The sequence below is a fragment of the Vespa mandarinia genome, chromosome 12 (genome assembly GCF_050613455.1).
Source record: "Vespa mandarinia isolate Hongniang chromosome 12, ASM5061345v1, whole genome shotgun sequence".
NCBI classification, from domain to species: domain Eukaryota; kingdom Metazoa; phylum Arthropoda; class Insecta; order Hymenoptera; family Vespidae; genus Vespa; species Vespa mandarinia.
Window position 1 is genome coordinate 1,947,501 of NC_140821.1, and position 20,000 is coordinate 1,967,500.

General features: G+C 31.5%; 1 protein-coding gene across 15 annotated transcripts in view; it reads right to left on the bottom strand.

Moving 5' to 3' along the window:
- heph (polypyrimidine tract-binding protein 1 heph) overlaps positions 1–20,000 on the bottom strand; it is a 442,781-nt gene that overhangs the window by 104,805 nt on the left and 317,976 nt on the right. Inside the window, exon 1 of one of the 15 annotated variants that reach the window (XM_035886528.2) lies at positions 5,316–5,632. The exons of the other annotated variants lie outside the window; for them this stretch is intronic. Within the exon in view, the coding sequence (XP_035742421.1) occupies positions 5,316–5,489 (174 nt within the window). The 5' untranslated portion in view covers positions 5,490–5,632. Of the gene's footprint in view, positions 1–5,315; positions 5,633–20,000 lie in introns of those variants that run through there. 15 annotated transcript variants of the gene reach the window in all.

The window sequence follows — 20,000 nt, forward strand, 5'->3', positions numbered from 1 at the left end:
ATGATGATAATGAATTGTACTTAAAAGGATTTTTACATTGAAAGAGGAAGATCTAGAATCATTGCTCGAAACAAAAGATTTACGATCGACAATCCTTAAAATAGACCCTTAAAACATCTTCGAAACAAAACGAATAAAGATTATTATGAAAGCTTCTTCATTTTCTCCCCCCTACCTCACCTATCACACTCTCTCTCTTCTCTCTCTCTCTCTCTCTCTCTCTCTCTCTCTCTCTCTCTCTCTCGTTTTCTTTCAAATATATGGATCTCTCTTGGAAACATTATGGTAAACGATGTTAAAAGCAAATCGTTCGAGCTAGTAACTTCGTCGTTACGAGAAACAAAGTTACAACGTAGGTAAAACTATGTAGGTATTCCATAAGAGAGAGAGAGAGAGAGAGAGAGAGAGAGAGAGAGAGAGAGAGAGAACGAGAGAGAGAGAGAGAGAGAAAGAGCTCATAGAAGTTTCGCGTATAAAGTGTAAACGATAAACGAGATCGTTCGTGTCGGCTATCGTTATACCTTCTGAGGCTTAAGGAAAGAAAAAGAAAAAAAAAAAAAAAAAGAAAAAAAAAAGAAAAAGAAAAAAAGCGAAGAAAGTAAAAAAGAAGTATAATTACGAAGATAATCGTAATTGTAAAACCAACGATAATCTTTACAGTATATCTACTAATTAGATGTCTTTTTTTTTCTTTCTTTCTTTCTTTCTTTCTTCCTTTCATTGTTTCTTTCTTTCTACGGCTGTGCTTCTTCTCACACACACTTATAGTTTTAAATATTGTCATGTAAAAAGTAAGAATGAACTTTGAACAAGCGTCCATTATATTCAATATACCTGCACTATGGATGTGTGTGTGTGTGTGTGTGTGTGTGTAATGCGATATGGATTATACAAGTTGTGTGACCGACGTCAGGATACATTTACTCATTTTCGAAAGTTTTTCTGACTTTTCAATTTTAGGGCTTGTAATATTTACGATTAACAAAGAGAAATTGGTTTAAAATGTCTCGGAAAATGGATAATTTATTTTTAAAATAATTCAGAAATTTCTAGACCACTTAGAGACTTTTGACCCAACCTATATACACATATTTATGTATGTATGTATGTATGTATGTATGTATGTATGTATGTATGTATGTATGTATGTATGTATGTATGTATGTATGTATGTATGTATGTATGTATGTATGTATGTATGTATGTATGTATGTATGTATGTATGTATGTATGTATGTATGTATGTATGTATGTATGATGTGTATATGTGTATGCTTACGATGAAATGAGTATAAACTTTACTCGTTTAAAAATGTTCGAATTTGAAATTAAAAAAAGTATCCACGTAAACACGCACACGCACAAACACACGCACAAACACACGCACAAACACACGCACACAACAAATAAATTTATATATACACACGTAATCATTTTATATATATATATATTTTATATATATATATATATATATATATATATAGGATGAAGTATATAACGCGTTATCACTTAAATTTATATTAAATATTAATACGAAATGAAAAGAAAGTAAGTCTTCATTTAATTATACTTTAATAGGTAAAGAAGCTTTCGAAGTCCATTCGATAAAGATAATTAGCTCCTGCCCTTCGCCCTCTGCCATGCCCTCCCAAAAAAAAAAAAAAAGAAAAGAAAAAAAAAGAAAAAGAAAAAAAAAAAAAAAAGAAAAAATGTTTTATTAATTGAAATTGAAGCGAACTTTTAATCTCTTCTTTTTTTTCCCTCTTTATCGCGTAATTTATTAGAACAAAAAAAAAAAAAAAAAAAAAAAAAAAAAAAAAAAAAAAAAAAAAATCATAAATACAAACTCCATTAATTTTATATATAAATATATATACATATACATATATATATTAAATATAAACATAATTAATTAAATATTAAATATGAATGTTAAACATTATTATTGACGATGCATTTTCGACATTTTTTCTTTTTCATTTTTTTTTCTCCTCCCCATTATCGTTCCCATTTGAAAGAGACACGTTAAACAATCTCTTCGTCGACCAATTGCATTCCGCACAAATAAACGATCGTTCTGTATTATTCCCAGAATGAAAACATAATGGATACGTAATTGTAGTCGAGGCATTAACGAACATAACGACAAGAACGGGTTAGAGTATATTTTAAATGAATCGTAATATTTCGATATGTACTCGATAATAAAGTATATATATATATATATATATATATATATATATATATATATATACATATATATAAATCTTTATATTTCTCTCAATCTCTGTGGCGTACACCAAAGCGTTATTAATACAACGAAATTATTTGTAATTATGTTAGTTTTAGATCGTACGTATCTATCTCACATATACACAAGGATACACGATATCAAACCGTTAATTACAAATTAATATTAAAATTGAATACGGATAATTGAGCTTGTGCCTTGGCCTAAAATAATACTCGGCCAATTTGATATGTAGTTCTGGCTTTACCAAGTATTTATGTAAATGTATATACATTTGTGTGTATGTGTATATATATATATATATAATAGAGAACTATAACAAAAACTCTGTAACCTAATTTCTTCTTTCTTTTTTCGTGCCTAGCAACGGGAATTTCTTTTTTATTTTTCCCGTACGCCTAGCAATCGTACGACTTAGTTGATATCAACCCTTTGACCTAAAATAATTAATTTTCCAACCTCAACAAGAAACGAAACAAGAAAAAAAAAAAAGAAAAAAAAAAAAAAAAGAAAGAAAAGAAAAAGAAAGTAGAAAAAAATAACAATCGAAATGAAATATACAGAGCGAGCGAGAAGTACCTACGTGACTTTTAAAAATCAATTATCTTCGAAAACTCGAGTAATCCTTTTTCGAAAAAAACATTTTAGGCTGATTAGTTTCTCTTTTTCATTCTTCTCTTTTTTCTTTTTTTTTTTTTGTTCTTTTTGTTTTTTCCAGATTCTAAAATCGCAAGCGTAAGCTTGAAAAATCGATCTAAAAATTCTCGATAGGGAGTAATTGATAAAAAAAAAAAAAAAAAAAAAAAAAAAAAAAAAGAAAAAAAAGGAGAAAGAGTAAATCTATAAACTAAGCAAACCTCTATCCTTTCTCGTATGAACTATTTATTTATTTTACTCCAAACAAAAACTGCGCTTCATGTAAGTGCAATTTTATTGCGATCGATCGTGTAAATAAGAAAACTGCTAAGCTTCAAGATAAACTAATCGTAAACGATGTTGATTAAGACGACGAAGAAAAAAGAAATATAATATATATATATATAAAATCAAGTCCTTCTCAGAGATTATTTTCGATCGTCGATCTTCTCTCTTACACACAGAGAGACACACACACACACATACACACAAACACAAACACACGCATATACAAGCATATATACACAGAGTGTGTACAATACAAAAGCGTTCTGATATCCGATATTAATCGTTACATTGGAATTCACTGCATTGTTTCAACACAACGACCGATGGAACGGTTCGTTCATTGCAACACGCGGTACATAGTAATCCGATTTGATGGAACGCTACCGCGGCCGTTTAAAAATCGAAATTGGCTTGGAGATATATACACATATATGTATGTACATATATATATATATATATATATATACACATACACACATATGTATGTACGTATGCATGTATGTATTGAAAACTAATCGTGACTAAATACGAGACCTTCATGGATGATTGTAAACAGTGAGGGAGAGATATACGTGATTGTAATAACAACAGTTTTTTTTTGTCGTTCGAGATACGCGCAAAAAATTAAAAAGGAAAGAAAAAACAAAAAAGAAAAAAAGAAAAAAAGAAAAAGAGAGAGAGAGAGAAAAGAAGAAGAAGAGAAGAGAGGGGGAGAAAAAGAAAAGGAACAAGGAGAAGCGAGAAAAAGGAATAGTGAAAAAAGAAAAAAAAGAAGACAAATTAAGAAGAAAAATGAAATACAAATAAACAAATAAAAAGAATAGAAAACAACGACATAGAGATAGATAGATAGACAGAAACAGAGACAGAGAAAGAGAGAGAGAGAGAGAGAGAGAGAGAGATAGAGAGAGAGAACGAAAATCCTTTTACAACTCGTACAGCTACAGTAGAAAACGAAAGTAGGCTGGAAAAAAAGAAGAACATGACGTAACACGTTTTCGACGTAGCTGCATAAAATGTTTCCACCGTTTCCTGCGATGAAAAACGAACGATGCACGTTGCTCTCTCTCTCTCTCTCTCTCTCTCTCTTTCTCTCTCTCTCTCTGTATGTCTATCTATCTCACTCTCTTTTTTTTTTCTGTTCTCGTTTCACCGGTAACACAACGCCTAAGCGAATTTCCTCCGATAGAGACAACTTTCCTCCTACGCGGGAAAGCTTCATAAAGAGGGATTTACTCGACAAATTTACGCTTTTATTAAAACCATGAAGAGAGAGAGAGAGAGGGGGGAGGAAGAGAGAGAGAGAGAGGGGGGAGGAAGAGAGAGAGAGAGAGAGAGAGAGAGCAATGAGAAACGACGAGAAAGAGAGAGATGCAACGAAAGAGAAACAGAGAGTAGTACCGTGAATTTTTTATGAACCTAATAGTATTTATATATATATATATATATATATATATATATATATATATATATATATATACGTATTATATACCATTACTCTTTATAACGACAATTATGTTATTTTGATATATTTCCAGTTTCTCTCCCTCCTTCTCACTCTCTCTCTCTCTATTTCCCTTTCCCACTGTAGCACTCTCACTCTTTCTTTCTCTTTCTCTCTTACTCATTCTCTCTCTCTCTCTCTCTCTCTCTCTATCTTTCTTTCTCTAATCTTATACGTTAAAAACAAAAGATATATTAAAATATATTCCAATTAACTCATATATATATATATATATATACGTATATATATATCACCTCAGAGAAACGTCGACGTAATAATATGTATATCCAGTAGTCATGACAATTTCTAGGTTATGTATACAAACGTGGATAATTTGATATCGACTCTTACGTTCTCGATCGATGTATCGTCGCCATCTTGAAATGGCTTAATTTTCAACTAACAATAACAATGTGAAACGTTCGATTTCCATACAACGTATTATACGTACATACAAAATACATACACGCGTGCACGTATACATAGCAGCAGTAGTAGCATACATACATACACACATATACGTACGTACGTACTCCTCTCTATCTCTCTCTCTCTCTCTCACATACAGAGGACATATACACAGCCACACATACGTATATATGTACATATATATATATGTATCTACATTAAACTCACCAAATCAAGTTGAAACTCAAGTTCATCGTTTTTGTATAAACCTTTCGACCACGTTTCGTGTCCGGCAGCACCGTTGCTGCGCATGTCCGTAGATCCTTCGACCATCATCGACAGAACATCAAGACGATTCCTCTCCGAACACGTATCCACCGTCTCCATATTACCAACACTCATTTATTCGTACAATCTTTAACGCAAATATACGTACGATAAATCACTCAAAACGAACCTATTTTAACAACGATATTTTCTAACGTAACCTAACGCGTGTACAGACACAACACACACGGCCGGTCGCAACGTGTTACACCGGCGCGACCGGTCGATGTCACTGCGCGTTCGGTCAACTTCGTAAACGCTCGAGCCATTCCGTCGGCACTGCCGTACGCATAGTTTTCAATGCCCTACGTCAACGACTATTCTTTTCGATTCATTCTTTCCTACATACTGAATTTCTTCGTATCCTCAATCCTTTACCCTTCCATCATCAAACGTCAATTCATTTATTCGTTCATTCGTTCAATCACTTATTCATTTATTTATTTATTCACTTATTCCTTCACGTTTATTGTACGAATTTTATTTATTCGACTTATCTCGTGTTATAATTTCGACTCATTTGCTCTCTCTCTCTCTCTCTCTCTCTCTCTCTGCATTTTAATTATCAATACGAATTCATTCATTCTTTTTCCTTTTTCTTTCATTCTTTTCTTTCATTCTTCGTTTTACTTATTTTCTTTTTTCTATTTTTTCCCCTTTTCTTCTTTTTTTTTTAAAGCAACTAATCATCGAGCTATCGACAATTATTATCGATTACTTAACAGAGACCATTATTATGTTACTTCTTATTTAATTATTACTCTCATTCGTATAATAATTTTTAAATTTACTACATTAAATAACAGCGTGGGTCAAAGAAGTTTTTAATTTTTCGATTAAAAATAACAAAAAAGAAAAAAAAAAGAAAAAAAACAAGAAACAAAATCATTTACTATTCCTTCTTTTTTTTTAAATTAAATTTCTTTTTTTCGTTTCTTCATTTTTTCTTTCTAATTGTAACACTTGACCTCACAGCACCCTAACGTTTAACTATGTACTTGTATGTATATATATTTTTTTTATTTATATATATATATATATATATATATATATATTATATTTTTTATTTTTATTATTATAAATATATTTTTTTTGTTCATTCTCAAATCATTTTCCCACAGCTAAGCGAAGCAAATTTATTTGACACGAGAGAGAGAGAGAAAGAGAAAGAAAAAGAGAAAGAGAAAGAGAAAGAGAAAAAGAGAGAGAAAGAGAGAGAGAGAAAGAGAGAAAGAGAGAGAGAGAGAGAGAGAGACGACAATTTCGATATGAAAACTTTTTTTTCGTCATTGTACGCACAATGCCGGGCGTGAGAGAAAAATAAAACATTCAGTTTATAATCTACTTTTCTAGATTCGATCTCGTTTAAAGGCACGATATGACATTTGAACACGTCCGAATCGCGTGAGCCGTTTTATTTCCGGAGTTCACGACGTCTTCGTGACGTTTCTCCTTTCGGTATATAGATCATAGGTCACAAAGAGAATGTTCTCTCTCTTTCTCTCTCTCTCTCTCTCTCTCTTTACCCTCCTCCTCTTCCTTTCCCTCTAACCACACCCCACATCCCTCCATCATCCCTCATCCCCGGCGCACAATTATATTTCTAATCTATAATACGTAGTTCCTCGTTAATATTAAAAGTCATTATATTTCGCGTCTATTTATTTTACTCGAGAAATCGTTCACAAAATATTATTTATTTATTTATTTTTTTTTTCCTTTTTATCTCTTTCATATACACGCATAACTAACTATGTCTCGTGTATGATGATGATGATGATGGCGATGATAATATATATATATATATATATATATATATATATATAAAAAGAAAAAATAAAAATAATAAAGAATAGAATAAAAAAAAAAAATATATATATATATATATACACATAAGACCGCTATCAATGTTCAGATATAAATAGTACGAATAAAATTGCGATGAAAAGAAAAACAAAACAAAAGAAAAAAAAAAAAAAGGAAGATAGTAAAGAATCCTTCGCGACATCGAAAAAAAAATAATTTTGCTTATAAATAATATTTTAGAAAAATAGAAGATGAGTACGACACGTGACACATGGCGCAACAGGCGGTGGTGAATAGTAGAGACGCATCCTCTCTCCTCTCCATTAGAATTTCAAGTAGCTGCTTTTCTACTGCTTTCTAGTCCTATACTCCTTTATTTCTTTCTCTTCATAATATCTATCTCCTTCTATAACTTGGAAGAACACCCCCTTCACCGCATCCTTCCTTATTTCATCTTTTTTCCTCTTTTTTTCCTATCTTTCTTTCTCTTTCTTTCACCTCTTCATCGTACACATAAGAATATATAAAAGGAGTAAAGGAACGTCTTAATAATAAATTTCGAAAGAAATTCTTTCGTATTATATCATGAGAAATGTATTAACATTACAGAGAAAAAAAAACATAAATATATATATATATATATATATATATACATGTATATATATATATGCACGTAGTAGACACATGTGTATTCCTCTTTTGCAACTCCAAAGGACATTTCTAATCTGACAAGACAACAATGTTTTCCCGAATAAAAGGTAATTTCAAAGAAAGCTAAGTTTTCAAAGAAAGTCTACGATATTCGTGTTTGTGTCAGTGTTGTCTCCACTTTTGGGAATGTAGGACAGAAGAGATGGGGTGAATAGAAGGGTGAGGAGGGGAGGGATTAGCTTTCCCATTTTTACGTCACGAACTTATCACGAAAATGTATTCCAAGGGGAGCCGAAAAAAAAATACATGTAAATCTTTATCTTTCTCTCTCTCTCTCTCCTATCTTTTTTCATTCTTTTTTTTTTGACAAACACACTAAACAAATTATTTCGAATAAATAAAATCTAAGTACAGTACGTGTATATGTATATATATTTTCTTTTTTTTCTTATATTATATTTGTATTATTTATTTATATATCATTTTTAATTTAATATATTTATATTTTGTATTTAATGAAATTCCTCTTTTCTTTTGTATTCTATAAATTTTCCTTCTCTCTTTATCTCACTCACACACTCACACACTCACACACTCACACACTCACACATACTCTTTCTTTATCCCTTTCTTTCTTCGTCATTCTAACGAGAGTTAACCTCCTTCGTCGTTGTTCTGCCTTTAAAAAAGAAGTTCTTGAAGGGCGCAGCTGCAGAAGGGAAACGTGTCGTTCTGCAGGGGCGATTAACGAAACTATCGTTTAACTCTACAACGGGACTAACTCGATGGTATGGGAAAGGGGAAAGGGGAAAGCTCCAACGGAAAGACGAACAAGAAAGAGAAAAAGAAAAACCGAAAAGAAAGAAAGAAAGAAAGGGAAAAAGAACCGGGCAAAAAAAAATAAAAAGAAGAGGAAAAAGGGAAAACGAAAAGAAAAGAAAAAAAGAAATTAGGAAAGAAAAACGTAAAAAAAAAAAAAGAAAAGAAAAAAAAAAAGAGAAAGAAAGAAACCGAGAGAAAAAAGAAAACCGGAAAGAAAGAAAAAGAAGTCGAAGGAAGAGACGGAGAAAAGTATTGTTAAGGATTGAAAAAATGAGAGCAATCATTGGAATAAAAAGAGAATAAAAGGAAAAGGGATAATAAAATGTAGGAAAAAAGAGTATAAACAAATGAAGAAAGAAAAATATAGAATGCTTTTAACCCTCCGACTGTTAAATTGTCAAAATGGAAGGGTAATAAACGTGTCCAACTATCACCGAAACGGTTCTCGATATTAATTAACGCCAATAATGAGAGTTATTTTGTGTTTGGCTTGGCACACGTTCGTTGCGTTCATTGCATTCGCCTAGAGAGTCACGCGAGCCGATATATATATATACATGTATGTATGTATGTATGTATGTATGTATGTATGTATGTATGTATGTATGTATGTATGTATGTATGTATGTATGTATGTATGTATGTATGTATGTATGTATGTATGTATGTATATATGTATGTATATAAACGTTCATTTACCACCTCTCTCTTCTCCGATCTCTTCCCTCTTCTCCACACCCCCTCCAATCCAACATCCTTGTGTTACTCTCTTTCGACTAACTACTAACCCCCCCTTCACACCCCTTAACCAACCACCAACCCTACCATTCTCCCTGAGCAAACCCTCTGTGTCTCCAACAACCACATACAACCTGCTGAACGTGTATCTCTTCTTTCGCTTTATATCTCTATCTCTCTCCCGCTCTCTCTCTCTCTCTCTCTCTCTCTCTCTCTCACTCTATCTCTCTTTTACCTCTTTCATCCCCCTTCTTTCGCATCGCTTCGATTTCAATGAAAACGAGCCATGATATCGATTGCGACACGACATTTGTTTCCTTTTTATATATTACTTTGCAAGAATCTCTCTCTCTCTCTCTCTCTCTCTCTGTCCCTCTCTATCCTTCTTTCTCTCTCTTTCTCTGTCTGTCCCTTTTCTCTATCTCTTTCTATACATTTACTATTTTACTTTCTACCCACGTCTAACCCATTATCGACTATATAATACTAGTGGAAATGCAACGTACGATTCGTTCGAACAAAATATGTAGAAATTAATAAAAGTCTATCGTTCGTTTTCTTCCTTTCCCCCCCCCCCTCTCTCTCACTCTGTCTGTCTCTCTCATTTTTTTTTATCATATTCGTACAGAAGAGAAAAGGACAGATAGAAGGAGAGAGAGAGAGAGAGAGAGAGAGAGGGAGGGAGGGAGAGAGAGAGAGATAGAGAGAGATGTAGGATCGCGTTAGTGTCACAAGAATTATCGATTAAACGTCGATACGTATTATCGAAGTTCACCCCTAAACGGCATATATCCTGTGATATTCATCCCCATTTCTGATGTCCTCTTTGCTAACGCACTCTCTCTCTCTCTCTCTCTCTCTCTCTCTCTCTCTCTCTTTCATATCTCTCATTATACCTTTCCATTTTCTATCAAGCTTCTTGGTAAATGAAGGGAATCATGTATGTACATTTATGTATGTATATATATATATGTATATATGTATGGATTTATGTACGTATATATACATATGTATATAAATGTATGTGTGTGTGTGTGTGTGTGTGTGTATGTCCGTTGATCGATACGTCAGATCTTCTTCGTGCTTTTGACGGTTCCTGGCATATACTCCGAAAGATTTGATGTGGATCGACTAGTATATGAGAGGGCCAAAAAAAAGAAAAAAGAAAAAAAAAAGGAAAAAAAGAAGGAAAAAAGAAAAAAAAAGGGAAAATAAATAAATAAAAAAAAAAGTAAAAGAAAAAAAAAAGAGGAAAAAGTAAAAACAACAAAGAGAAAGAGCGAATGAAGTGAACTCGTTGATAGACTGAATTTTTTGATGTGCTCGACGAAAAGAGAGCGAGAGAGAGAGAGTGAGAGGGAGAGAGAATGAGAGAATCAGAAAGAGAGAGAGAGTGAAAGAGAGAGAGAGAAAAGTAGCGTGACCAATGGTCATAGTTTTACACTCTGCCACACGCAAGTACCACCATCGGCTTGACACTTCACGGCTTGACACACGCTCTCGTTTTCTCACTTATGAGTTGAACTCTCGACGAGTTTACGAAGAGCATCGATATACACGCTATTCTAAAAATAAAAAGGACAAAGTCGTTTTTGATACCTTGCCCATCGGTGAACGACATCAAACTCAACCTGAATATTCAAATAAAAAATGCATTCCTTTTCTCTCATATAAAATATACTCAAATAAAATACGATATAATATTATTAAAAAGTTTTCAGTCAAGTATCTATGGAACAATGGATACAAATTTTTTTATTATCAATACGACGTACAGCTGCTAGTTAATTTTAAATCTTACGTTCAATTAATTTCAATCTAATAACGATACTAATTAAAAAATAATTTTCTAATTTAATATAACGATAAAACGCGATCGTATATAAAATTGTTCGATATGTATATAAGTACGATTTATCAAATGAAAAAAAAAAAAAAAAAACTTTACTTTATATCGAATTACTTTGAAGATTTATTTTGAATCATTTCAAAAATTCTTTTCAGACTATTAATAATACGTCTCATTAATATATATATATATATATATATTTATAAGTTAATAACTTTTCATGTTAATGATATAACAATAAAGAATATATGTAATTCGATTATAGAAAATGATAAGAGATATTACATTTGAACCAAAGGCTTTTTATATATATATATATATATATCTAATCTTTATTTCATGTTCAGAAAATTATGAGAGATTTCTTTTGACTTATTTGCCAATTAAAATTTCAATAATCTGATAAATGGAATAGTTAATCGACAATAATAATGATTCATATAATAATAATAATAATAATAATAATAATAATAATAATAATAATAATAAAAAAGAGAGATATTTTACGCATGATTGTACAAAATGACGATGAGATATCAAATTCATAATAAAAAGCTATCTTTTTCTTTTCATATCATTTTTATCATCTTTCGTTCTTTAAACGATGTTTATTTCCTTCGAATTTTATTTTCTTCATTTCAAGTTGTATTTTTAATAATCTAGTTAATATAATAACAAACATATATATATATACATATATACATATATACATATATATATATATATATATATATATATATATATATTTGTGTGTGTGCGTGTGCGCGTGTGTGTAATATAATGATTCATATAATAATAAAAAAGATTTGTACTTTGATCGTGGAAAATGATAACAGTTATCAAAGTTGAAAAATCGCTGAGTAAAGTCCGATGTACGATTTAACATAAAGATAATAACGTTCTACTTCGGTTCATAAAATTAATAATAAATTAATATACGTTTATTTCGTATGAATTCAATTGCAAAAAATAGATAGAGTAAAAAGTTATAATGATAAACATCGACAATATTTTTATATGGTATCTCTCTCTCTCTCTCTCTCTCTCTCTCTCTCTCTCTCTCTCTTTTTCTAGAATTCTTTATTAATATTATTAATACGTTTTATTTAAAATTCTTCTCTAATATTTTATTTAAAATTCTTTCTCTTATATTTCCGAGAGAAAATTTCTAAAAATATCGCATAGATTAAATGGAATGGTTCTGTATGGTGGTTAACAAATTACTATAGCAAATAAAAAGAGCCGAAGAGAGAAAGAGACAGAGAGATAGAGATAAAGAGACAGAGAGATAGAGATAAAGAGAGAGAGCGAGAGAGAGAGAGAGAGAGAGAGAGAGGGAGGGAGGGAGAGGAAATATAAACGTGTAATTTAACCGAAGGATAAATTTTCACCGAAAGAGCTGAAAAAAAAGGGGAAAAAAAATAGAATAAAATAAAATAAAATAAAACAAAAAAAGAAAAAAAGGGAAGAAAAGAGTAGGAAAAAATAACATTATATTTCACTTTTTTTTATTGGTCTTTCGTGTATCGAATCGTTTCATCATCGAAGGATTATTCGAAAAGTGTTGAAAATATATCTGCGATATGTTCCCAAACCAAATGTGGTACCCAGTTTATGGGTTTGATCGCGGTGTATTGACGATGGTTATCCGAGCGTAAACTTTACAAGCGGTCTCGTAAATGGCCGCGCGCGGTTTTCATTAAAAAAAACTTCTCTCCTTAACCCATTAACCGAGGGGGGGGGAAAAAAAAAGTATATCGAACTTCGTCGTCGTTAAATAATAATAATAATAATAATAATAATAATAAAAAAGAAAAAATAATAATAATAATAATAATTATTTGAAAGAAAAAAGAACGACGGTCGAAGAAAAATTTCAAGGATTAGTTGAAACTCTAAGAAATGGAAAAAGATAAAGAAAAAGAGAGAAAAAAAACAGCAGCGTAATTGTATATTAAAAAAAAAAAAAAAAAAAAAAAAAAAAAAAAAAAAAAAAAAAGAAAACAAGAATACATTTCATTGGTATCGCTTTTAAAAGCATTCTGTTCATTAATTAATTTATTTCATTATTTCATATAATTATACTCTATATACCATTTAAATCATTCTATTAGATCTATATTCAAAATATTTTTATATGCATTTGAAATGTCAAAAATGCATCTTTTCTTGATCTCTCTCTCTCTCTCTATCTCTCTCTCTCTCTCTCTCTCCCTCTCTCTCTCTCTCTCTCACTCTTTCTCACTTTCCTCAATAAATAATATTCTCCCGAAGTTCGACATAACGCACATATACATATACATGTACATATGTATGTATGTATGTATGTATGTACAGCTGAAATTAATCGTAGCTTCGTGAATACTTTTATTACGAATCACTGATGCATTTTAATAAATGAAAGCGTAATTTTCAGCGAAACTGTAATCAATATGTGGAAAATGAAGCAGGTGATTACGGTGCATTGACGATGATGTACGATATTATATGTGTATACAAAATGATACGATATTTCGAAATTAAAATTTAAGAGAACAAAATATAAAAAAAAAAAAAGAAAAGGAAGAAAGAATGAATGAAAAAAAAAACAAGAAAAAGAAGAAGTAGAAGTAGAAGTAGAAGAAGAAAGACGAGAAATAAAACGATTTTGAAACATAAATTATATAATTTCCAACCGGGCTAATTTTTTGATTTAAAAAAATATAATAAATTTTAACATACATATGTATGTATGATTATAAAAAGGAAAAAAAAAGAAAAAAAAAAAGAAAAAAAAAGAAATGCAAATATAATGGATATCACGTATTTACACAATGACATCATAAATAAGTATCCTCGTATAATCCCAATCGATGATCTAATATATTTTCTAATCTCATAAAAAATTCCGAATTTTTCGTTATCTAATCTATGAAATATACTTTTTTTTTTTTTTTTTTTTATTTTTCCGAAGATTAAAATGAGTTTCTGTTGGGACAATGATTTACTTTAACAATACTAATGCCCGCATAATTTTCATCCCTAATGCGAATTATAAAAAAAAAACATTCCTATATATATATATATATATATATATATATATATATACATATATAACAAAAGTACAGGCAGTACAAACGCATTAACGATATTACTACTAGTTCTTCTATAGAAATCGATTTTCTTTTTCTCTTTCTTTTTCTTTTTTCTTTGTCAACTAGAAGAAGGATCAATAAATAACGCTGCATAAAATTTCACGGTGAACGCACGACGACGACGACGACGAAGAAGAAGAAGAAACAGAAGAAAAAGAAGAAGAAGAATAAAAAAAAAAAGAAGGAAGAAAGAAAAGAAGAAAAAGGAGGAGGAGGAGGAGGAGGAGGAGGAGGAAGAGGACAAAGAGGAGGAATAGAAAGATGATAGAAAGGTTGACAAGGCCGTTTAATAAATTGGGTGGTAGAATACAATCTATAGAGAGAAGGCTAGCGTAGTCGATCTCGTTGCTATCGTGAAAAGGGCTAACGGTGGAGGAAGAGAAATAGTAGGAGGAGGAAGAGGAATAGGAGGAGGAGAAGGAGGAGGAGATGAAGGGAAAGGTAGAGGGAGGATATAGAATGGTAGAAGGGGGGGGGTGGTTGAAAATACCGGTTATTGATGAACCAACTGGCCTTCCCCATGTCCACTATGAAGAGAAAGAGACCACGAGAACGAGAAAGAGAGAGAGGGAAAGAGAGAGAGGGGGGAAAGAGAGGGTGAGAGAGAGAGAGAGAGAAGTATTTAAATGCATATGATGCTAGTCGTATGGTAACGTATGGTAGGCTCATACTGTACTACTACTACTACTACTACTACTACTACTACTACTACTACTACTACTACTACCTACTATTACTACTATTACTATTACTATCATCACAGACATATACACCATCGAATCCTGTTCCAGTCTCTGCTCATAACGTATTTTGACACACGTTGGCCCGGCTCGGAGGTGTGATTAATTACATCCCTCTTATCTCCGACGAACGCTTGGCTTTGCCAGAAATAAAATAACGTGCGCATAGAGTAGAGAAACGTATCAGGAAGAGAAAGAGTGAGAGATGATATAGGATAGAAGGAAGAGAGAGAGAGAGAGAGAGAGAGAGGGGGAGGGAGGGAGAGAGGGAGAGATTGAAGGTCTAGAACCGTTAATCGAACGTGCATGTACTCGAACAACGGACTCCTGTCAAAAATCCATCCGTATATATGGATTTTTTTTTCCCTTCCCCCTTTTATTTTTCATTATACTTTTCTTTTTTTCTTTCCTTTTTTTTCGTTCCTTTTTTTTCGTCCTTTTCTTTTGCAATCTTTTCTCTTCCTCTCTCTCTCTCTCTCTCTCTCTCTCTCTCTTCCGTTCTCTTTTTTTCTTTTCTCTTATTCTATTAATTTTTTTTTCCATTCCACGTTATATGGGATAACGCGATCTGCAAAAGCGCATATACAATATATACGTCGTTGTTGGCTGTTCAGTAGTTTTTTTTCTTTTTTTTTTTTAGATTCTCTTAAGAAGAAAAAAGAAAGAAAAATCGAAATTAATTCCAATGGTCTATTATCTTTTATCTGGTTATCTTTTTATTTTCTTTTTTTTTAAATTCTCTTGAAAATCGAACGACGAAAAGTTAAATAAGACTTCTGTTTCTTTTCCTTTTTTTTTTCTTTCATTCTTTCTCTCTTTCTTTTTACTTCTTCTGCAATTGTCTCAATTTCATCTTAATCTATTTATTATTTCTAATATTTCTATGTAAGTATCTCAATGAAAATTTGATCCTTCATCGAAGGAACACTATCACCATTTCCCTCCGCCCCTTGCTCCAAAATCCTCACCAGCCCTAAACTCTTTTCTAGATTCTTTCTTCCCTCTTTCTTTCTTTCTTTCTTCTTCTCTTTTTTCTTTTTCTTTTTTTTTTTTTTTTTTTTTTGTCGAACGACGAAACGAGTAAGTTACTTATTCGGGGCTATGACCGAGAGGAGAGAATTCGAGGGATCGAACGGGGAGGAAAAAAGAGAGAGAGAGAGAGAGAGAGAGAGAGAAGAGGAAAGACAGAAAAAAAAAGGACAAGAGTCAACGTTGGGGAGAAGAAGAGGTGGTGGATGGTGGATATGCTTTTGGAAAGCAGATACGTTGAACGGTGATCGATCAACGGGATATTTATTCGCGACGCTAATTCATTTAATATGACTTCGATCAAGCGTATATATGTATGTATGTATGTGCTTGTGTGCTATTTCTCTCTCTTTCTCTCTCTATATATATATATATATATATACATAGACATTAGAAACGAAACGGGTCAATACATTTTTGCAAACACTCTCTCTATCCCTCTCCTTATTTTCTTTTCTTTCTATTAGAACTCACTTTACTTATCCATTACTTTATATAATCAATGATAAAATTCAATACTCTATGAAAAGAGAAAAAAACAAAATAAATAAAAAAAAAATGTATATATATATATATATATATATATATATATATATGTATACATTTATACATGATGAATCGTCGAATAATAATTGTCGGATCGTTCATCGTCGTTCATTTGTGAAATTAATCGAAAGAGGATATAAAGATTGGAGATAGAAACGAAAAGGGTGAACGTCCGTCTAAGTCTCTATCATAGTACGGTCAAAGGGCCAATGAAAGGGCCAGAGAAGTTTCAATGCCCATCCTCTTGCGTCGTATTCTACGGCTTACTTTATATATATATATATATACATCTATCTATCTATATATGTGTATATGTATATATATATGTATATATGTATGCATGTATCTATATATAGGTTTATATTTGCGAATCTAGCAGTAGCTAGCAAGATGAATCCAAACATAACGTTAGAACTTAGAACGGCTATCTGATAGTAATACGTGTAGAGTAGTAGTAGTAGTAGTAGTAGGTAGTATATATATATATGTATATATCTTTCTCTCTCTCTCTCTTTTTCTGTCTCTGTCTCGTTGCATATCCTATCTGTATTAGCATGTACATATACATGCATATATACATACCGTCTGTATACATGAAACATCGAGAGAACTCGATCTTGAAACGTAGAGAACGTAGAGAGAGATAAGCCAAGTAAAACATTTGCCGAGATATGAACTGGAAGATGATGGGTATGGGAGATGGGGATGGCGATGGGGAGGGGAGGGGGGATAGAGGTGGTACAGTGGTGGTGATAGGGAACGTCAAAGATATTTCTATCTACAAGGTGGAACAAAAGTTCTTTGGGACTTCTTAAATATATATATATATATATATATATATATATCCTTTATTAATTTATATCCTTTCGAGACTCTTTCTAGATTTACCTTTTTCTTTTCTTTTTTCTCTTTTCTTTTTCTTTTTTTTTTCTCTCTCTCTCTTTTTCCTTGATCGCGAATGACTAAATCCTCCCCATCTCTTCCCCACCCCCATAGAGAGCCTGATTACAGGACTAAAAAAAAAAAAAAAGAAGTAAGAAAAAAGAAATGAAAAAGTAAAAAAAGAAAAAAGGATCCTTTAAAAAGAATTAATCGAATTTAAATACTTTTGGTCTCTCTGTTTCTTTCGCTCACTTTTTCCTTCTTTCTTTTCTTTTCTTTTCCATTTTTCCTTTTCTTTTTAATTTTCATCGATTTATTTAAAAACGACGATGAAGAGGGGGTGGGTGGGGGGCGTGAAAAAAAAAGTCTCGTGACGTTTGTTAATATAAATTTACATATATAAAATTGTTCGATTATAAATCTTTAACTTCTCGACATCTTCTTTCTCTTTTGACGATAAAAAGAAATACGTAAATAGAACGGTGTATACTATCTGGTTAATGTTTGCTAAGCATTTTCATTTCTCGAAAGAAAGAGAGAGATAGAGAGAAAGAGATGGAGATAGAGATAGACGAAAGAGTTTGCAATCTCCGTGCATCCATGTCTGCCTACGAAAGATACGAGATATTTAGCAACGAAATTCATATTGCTTTACACACAACTGCTACAACACTCTTCCTATATCACCTCTATGATGATCTCCTCCTTCTCCTCTTCCTCCTCTTCCTCATCGCCACTCATTTTAACATATTCTCTCTCTCTCTCTCTCTCTTTCTCTCTCTTTTCGTATCCCTCTCTCTTTCTATTTTTATGGAGCAGTCTTATATTTATCGAAAGTGCAAATTTAAATCGTGACAACCACACGCAATTAAAGATTCAACGATATTTTAGAAGGGGAAAAAATATGTTTTATTAAAAAACTTCGATTTTCTGTTTTGGAATATATATATATATATATATATATATATATACATAGAAAGAGAGAGGGTGAGAGAGAGAAAAGAACGGAAGGAAAGGAAAGAACAAACGACAAATGAATGAATTAATGAAACATTTTTTTATGCTTCTATTATAAAGAAAAAAGAAAGAGAGAGATTGAGAGAGTGAGAGAGAGAGAGAAAGAGAGAGAGAGAAAGAATCGAACATGTTAACATCGATTTTACGTTCGATATAAAAGGCGACATAGATATTACGAACGAGTCATTTAAAACCCTTCGGCGTCCTATGAACATACTACATACCTGCATTAAATGACGTAAAGAATGGTGAAATGGTTTATGATAAAGCTTTGTTTTAATAGGTAACCTAAGTAGGCCATTTCCGTTTTTGAAATAACGTTTCTGTGGCAAGTATTTACTCGTACACATGCATATACATATAAATATATATGTTATGTATAAGGTGTGTGTATGTGTGTGTGTATATATTTATATATATATATATATATATAGACATACACTTTTACAATGATAAAAATATAAAGAGAAAAAGATAGAAGAGTATAGAGGTGTATTAAATATGTGTACGTGGCGTGTGGTTACATGTGGGTGGGCGGGCGTGTATTATACCTGAATAGAAAAAAAAAGTCTTGAATTAAAAAACAAAAACTTTACAACGAAAGGACCGTAGTTATTAAAATTATTCTACCTGCTTATACATTCATTGAAAAAGAACACGTCTGCTTGGATTTAAAAAGGCACAGGTCTTTTCTTTTTTCTTTTTTTTTTTGCCTACTCGTTATTACTTATCAAGAGTTAACGAGATTACTATAAAATTAGAAATGAATGAAGATATACGACGACTAGTGTGATATATACGTCAACAAATGATAAAGATATTAAAAATGAAAAAGAAAAAGAAAAAAAGAAGAAAAATATGAAAGACAGACAGATATTATAGTAAAACTTGTATCTTTATTTTTTTTGTTTTTTTCTTTTTTCTTTTTTCTACTATTAATCCTTTCAACTTGAGATTATTGCTATAAAATAAAAAAAATAAAAAAAAAGTAAATACTCGTGTCATTTCTTCGATTATCCTCCAACCTCTGCCCGCCCCCCTTGACATTCAATGTCAGATATTACTTTAAGAAATTAAAAAAAAAAAAAAAAGAAAAAAAAAAAGAGATATCAATTAACAAATGAAATAAACAAATATGAGGAAAAAAAATAGAAAAGTACACGAATAAACCGAGTATTACGTAAGAAAATATCATATAAATAAGCATAAGCGAATACGGGAAAATGGATAAGATAAGATAAGAAAGAAAAAAAAAAAAAAAATGAAAAATGACGACGATGACGATAATGATCGTTTAATTGAATTTACTCGTAGGAAAATTTGAAGATATAAATTGAAAACGTTTTACGAGTCAATATGATCAAAGTGGCGC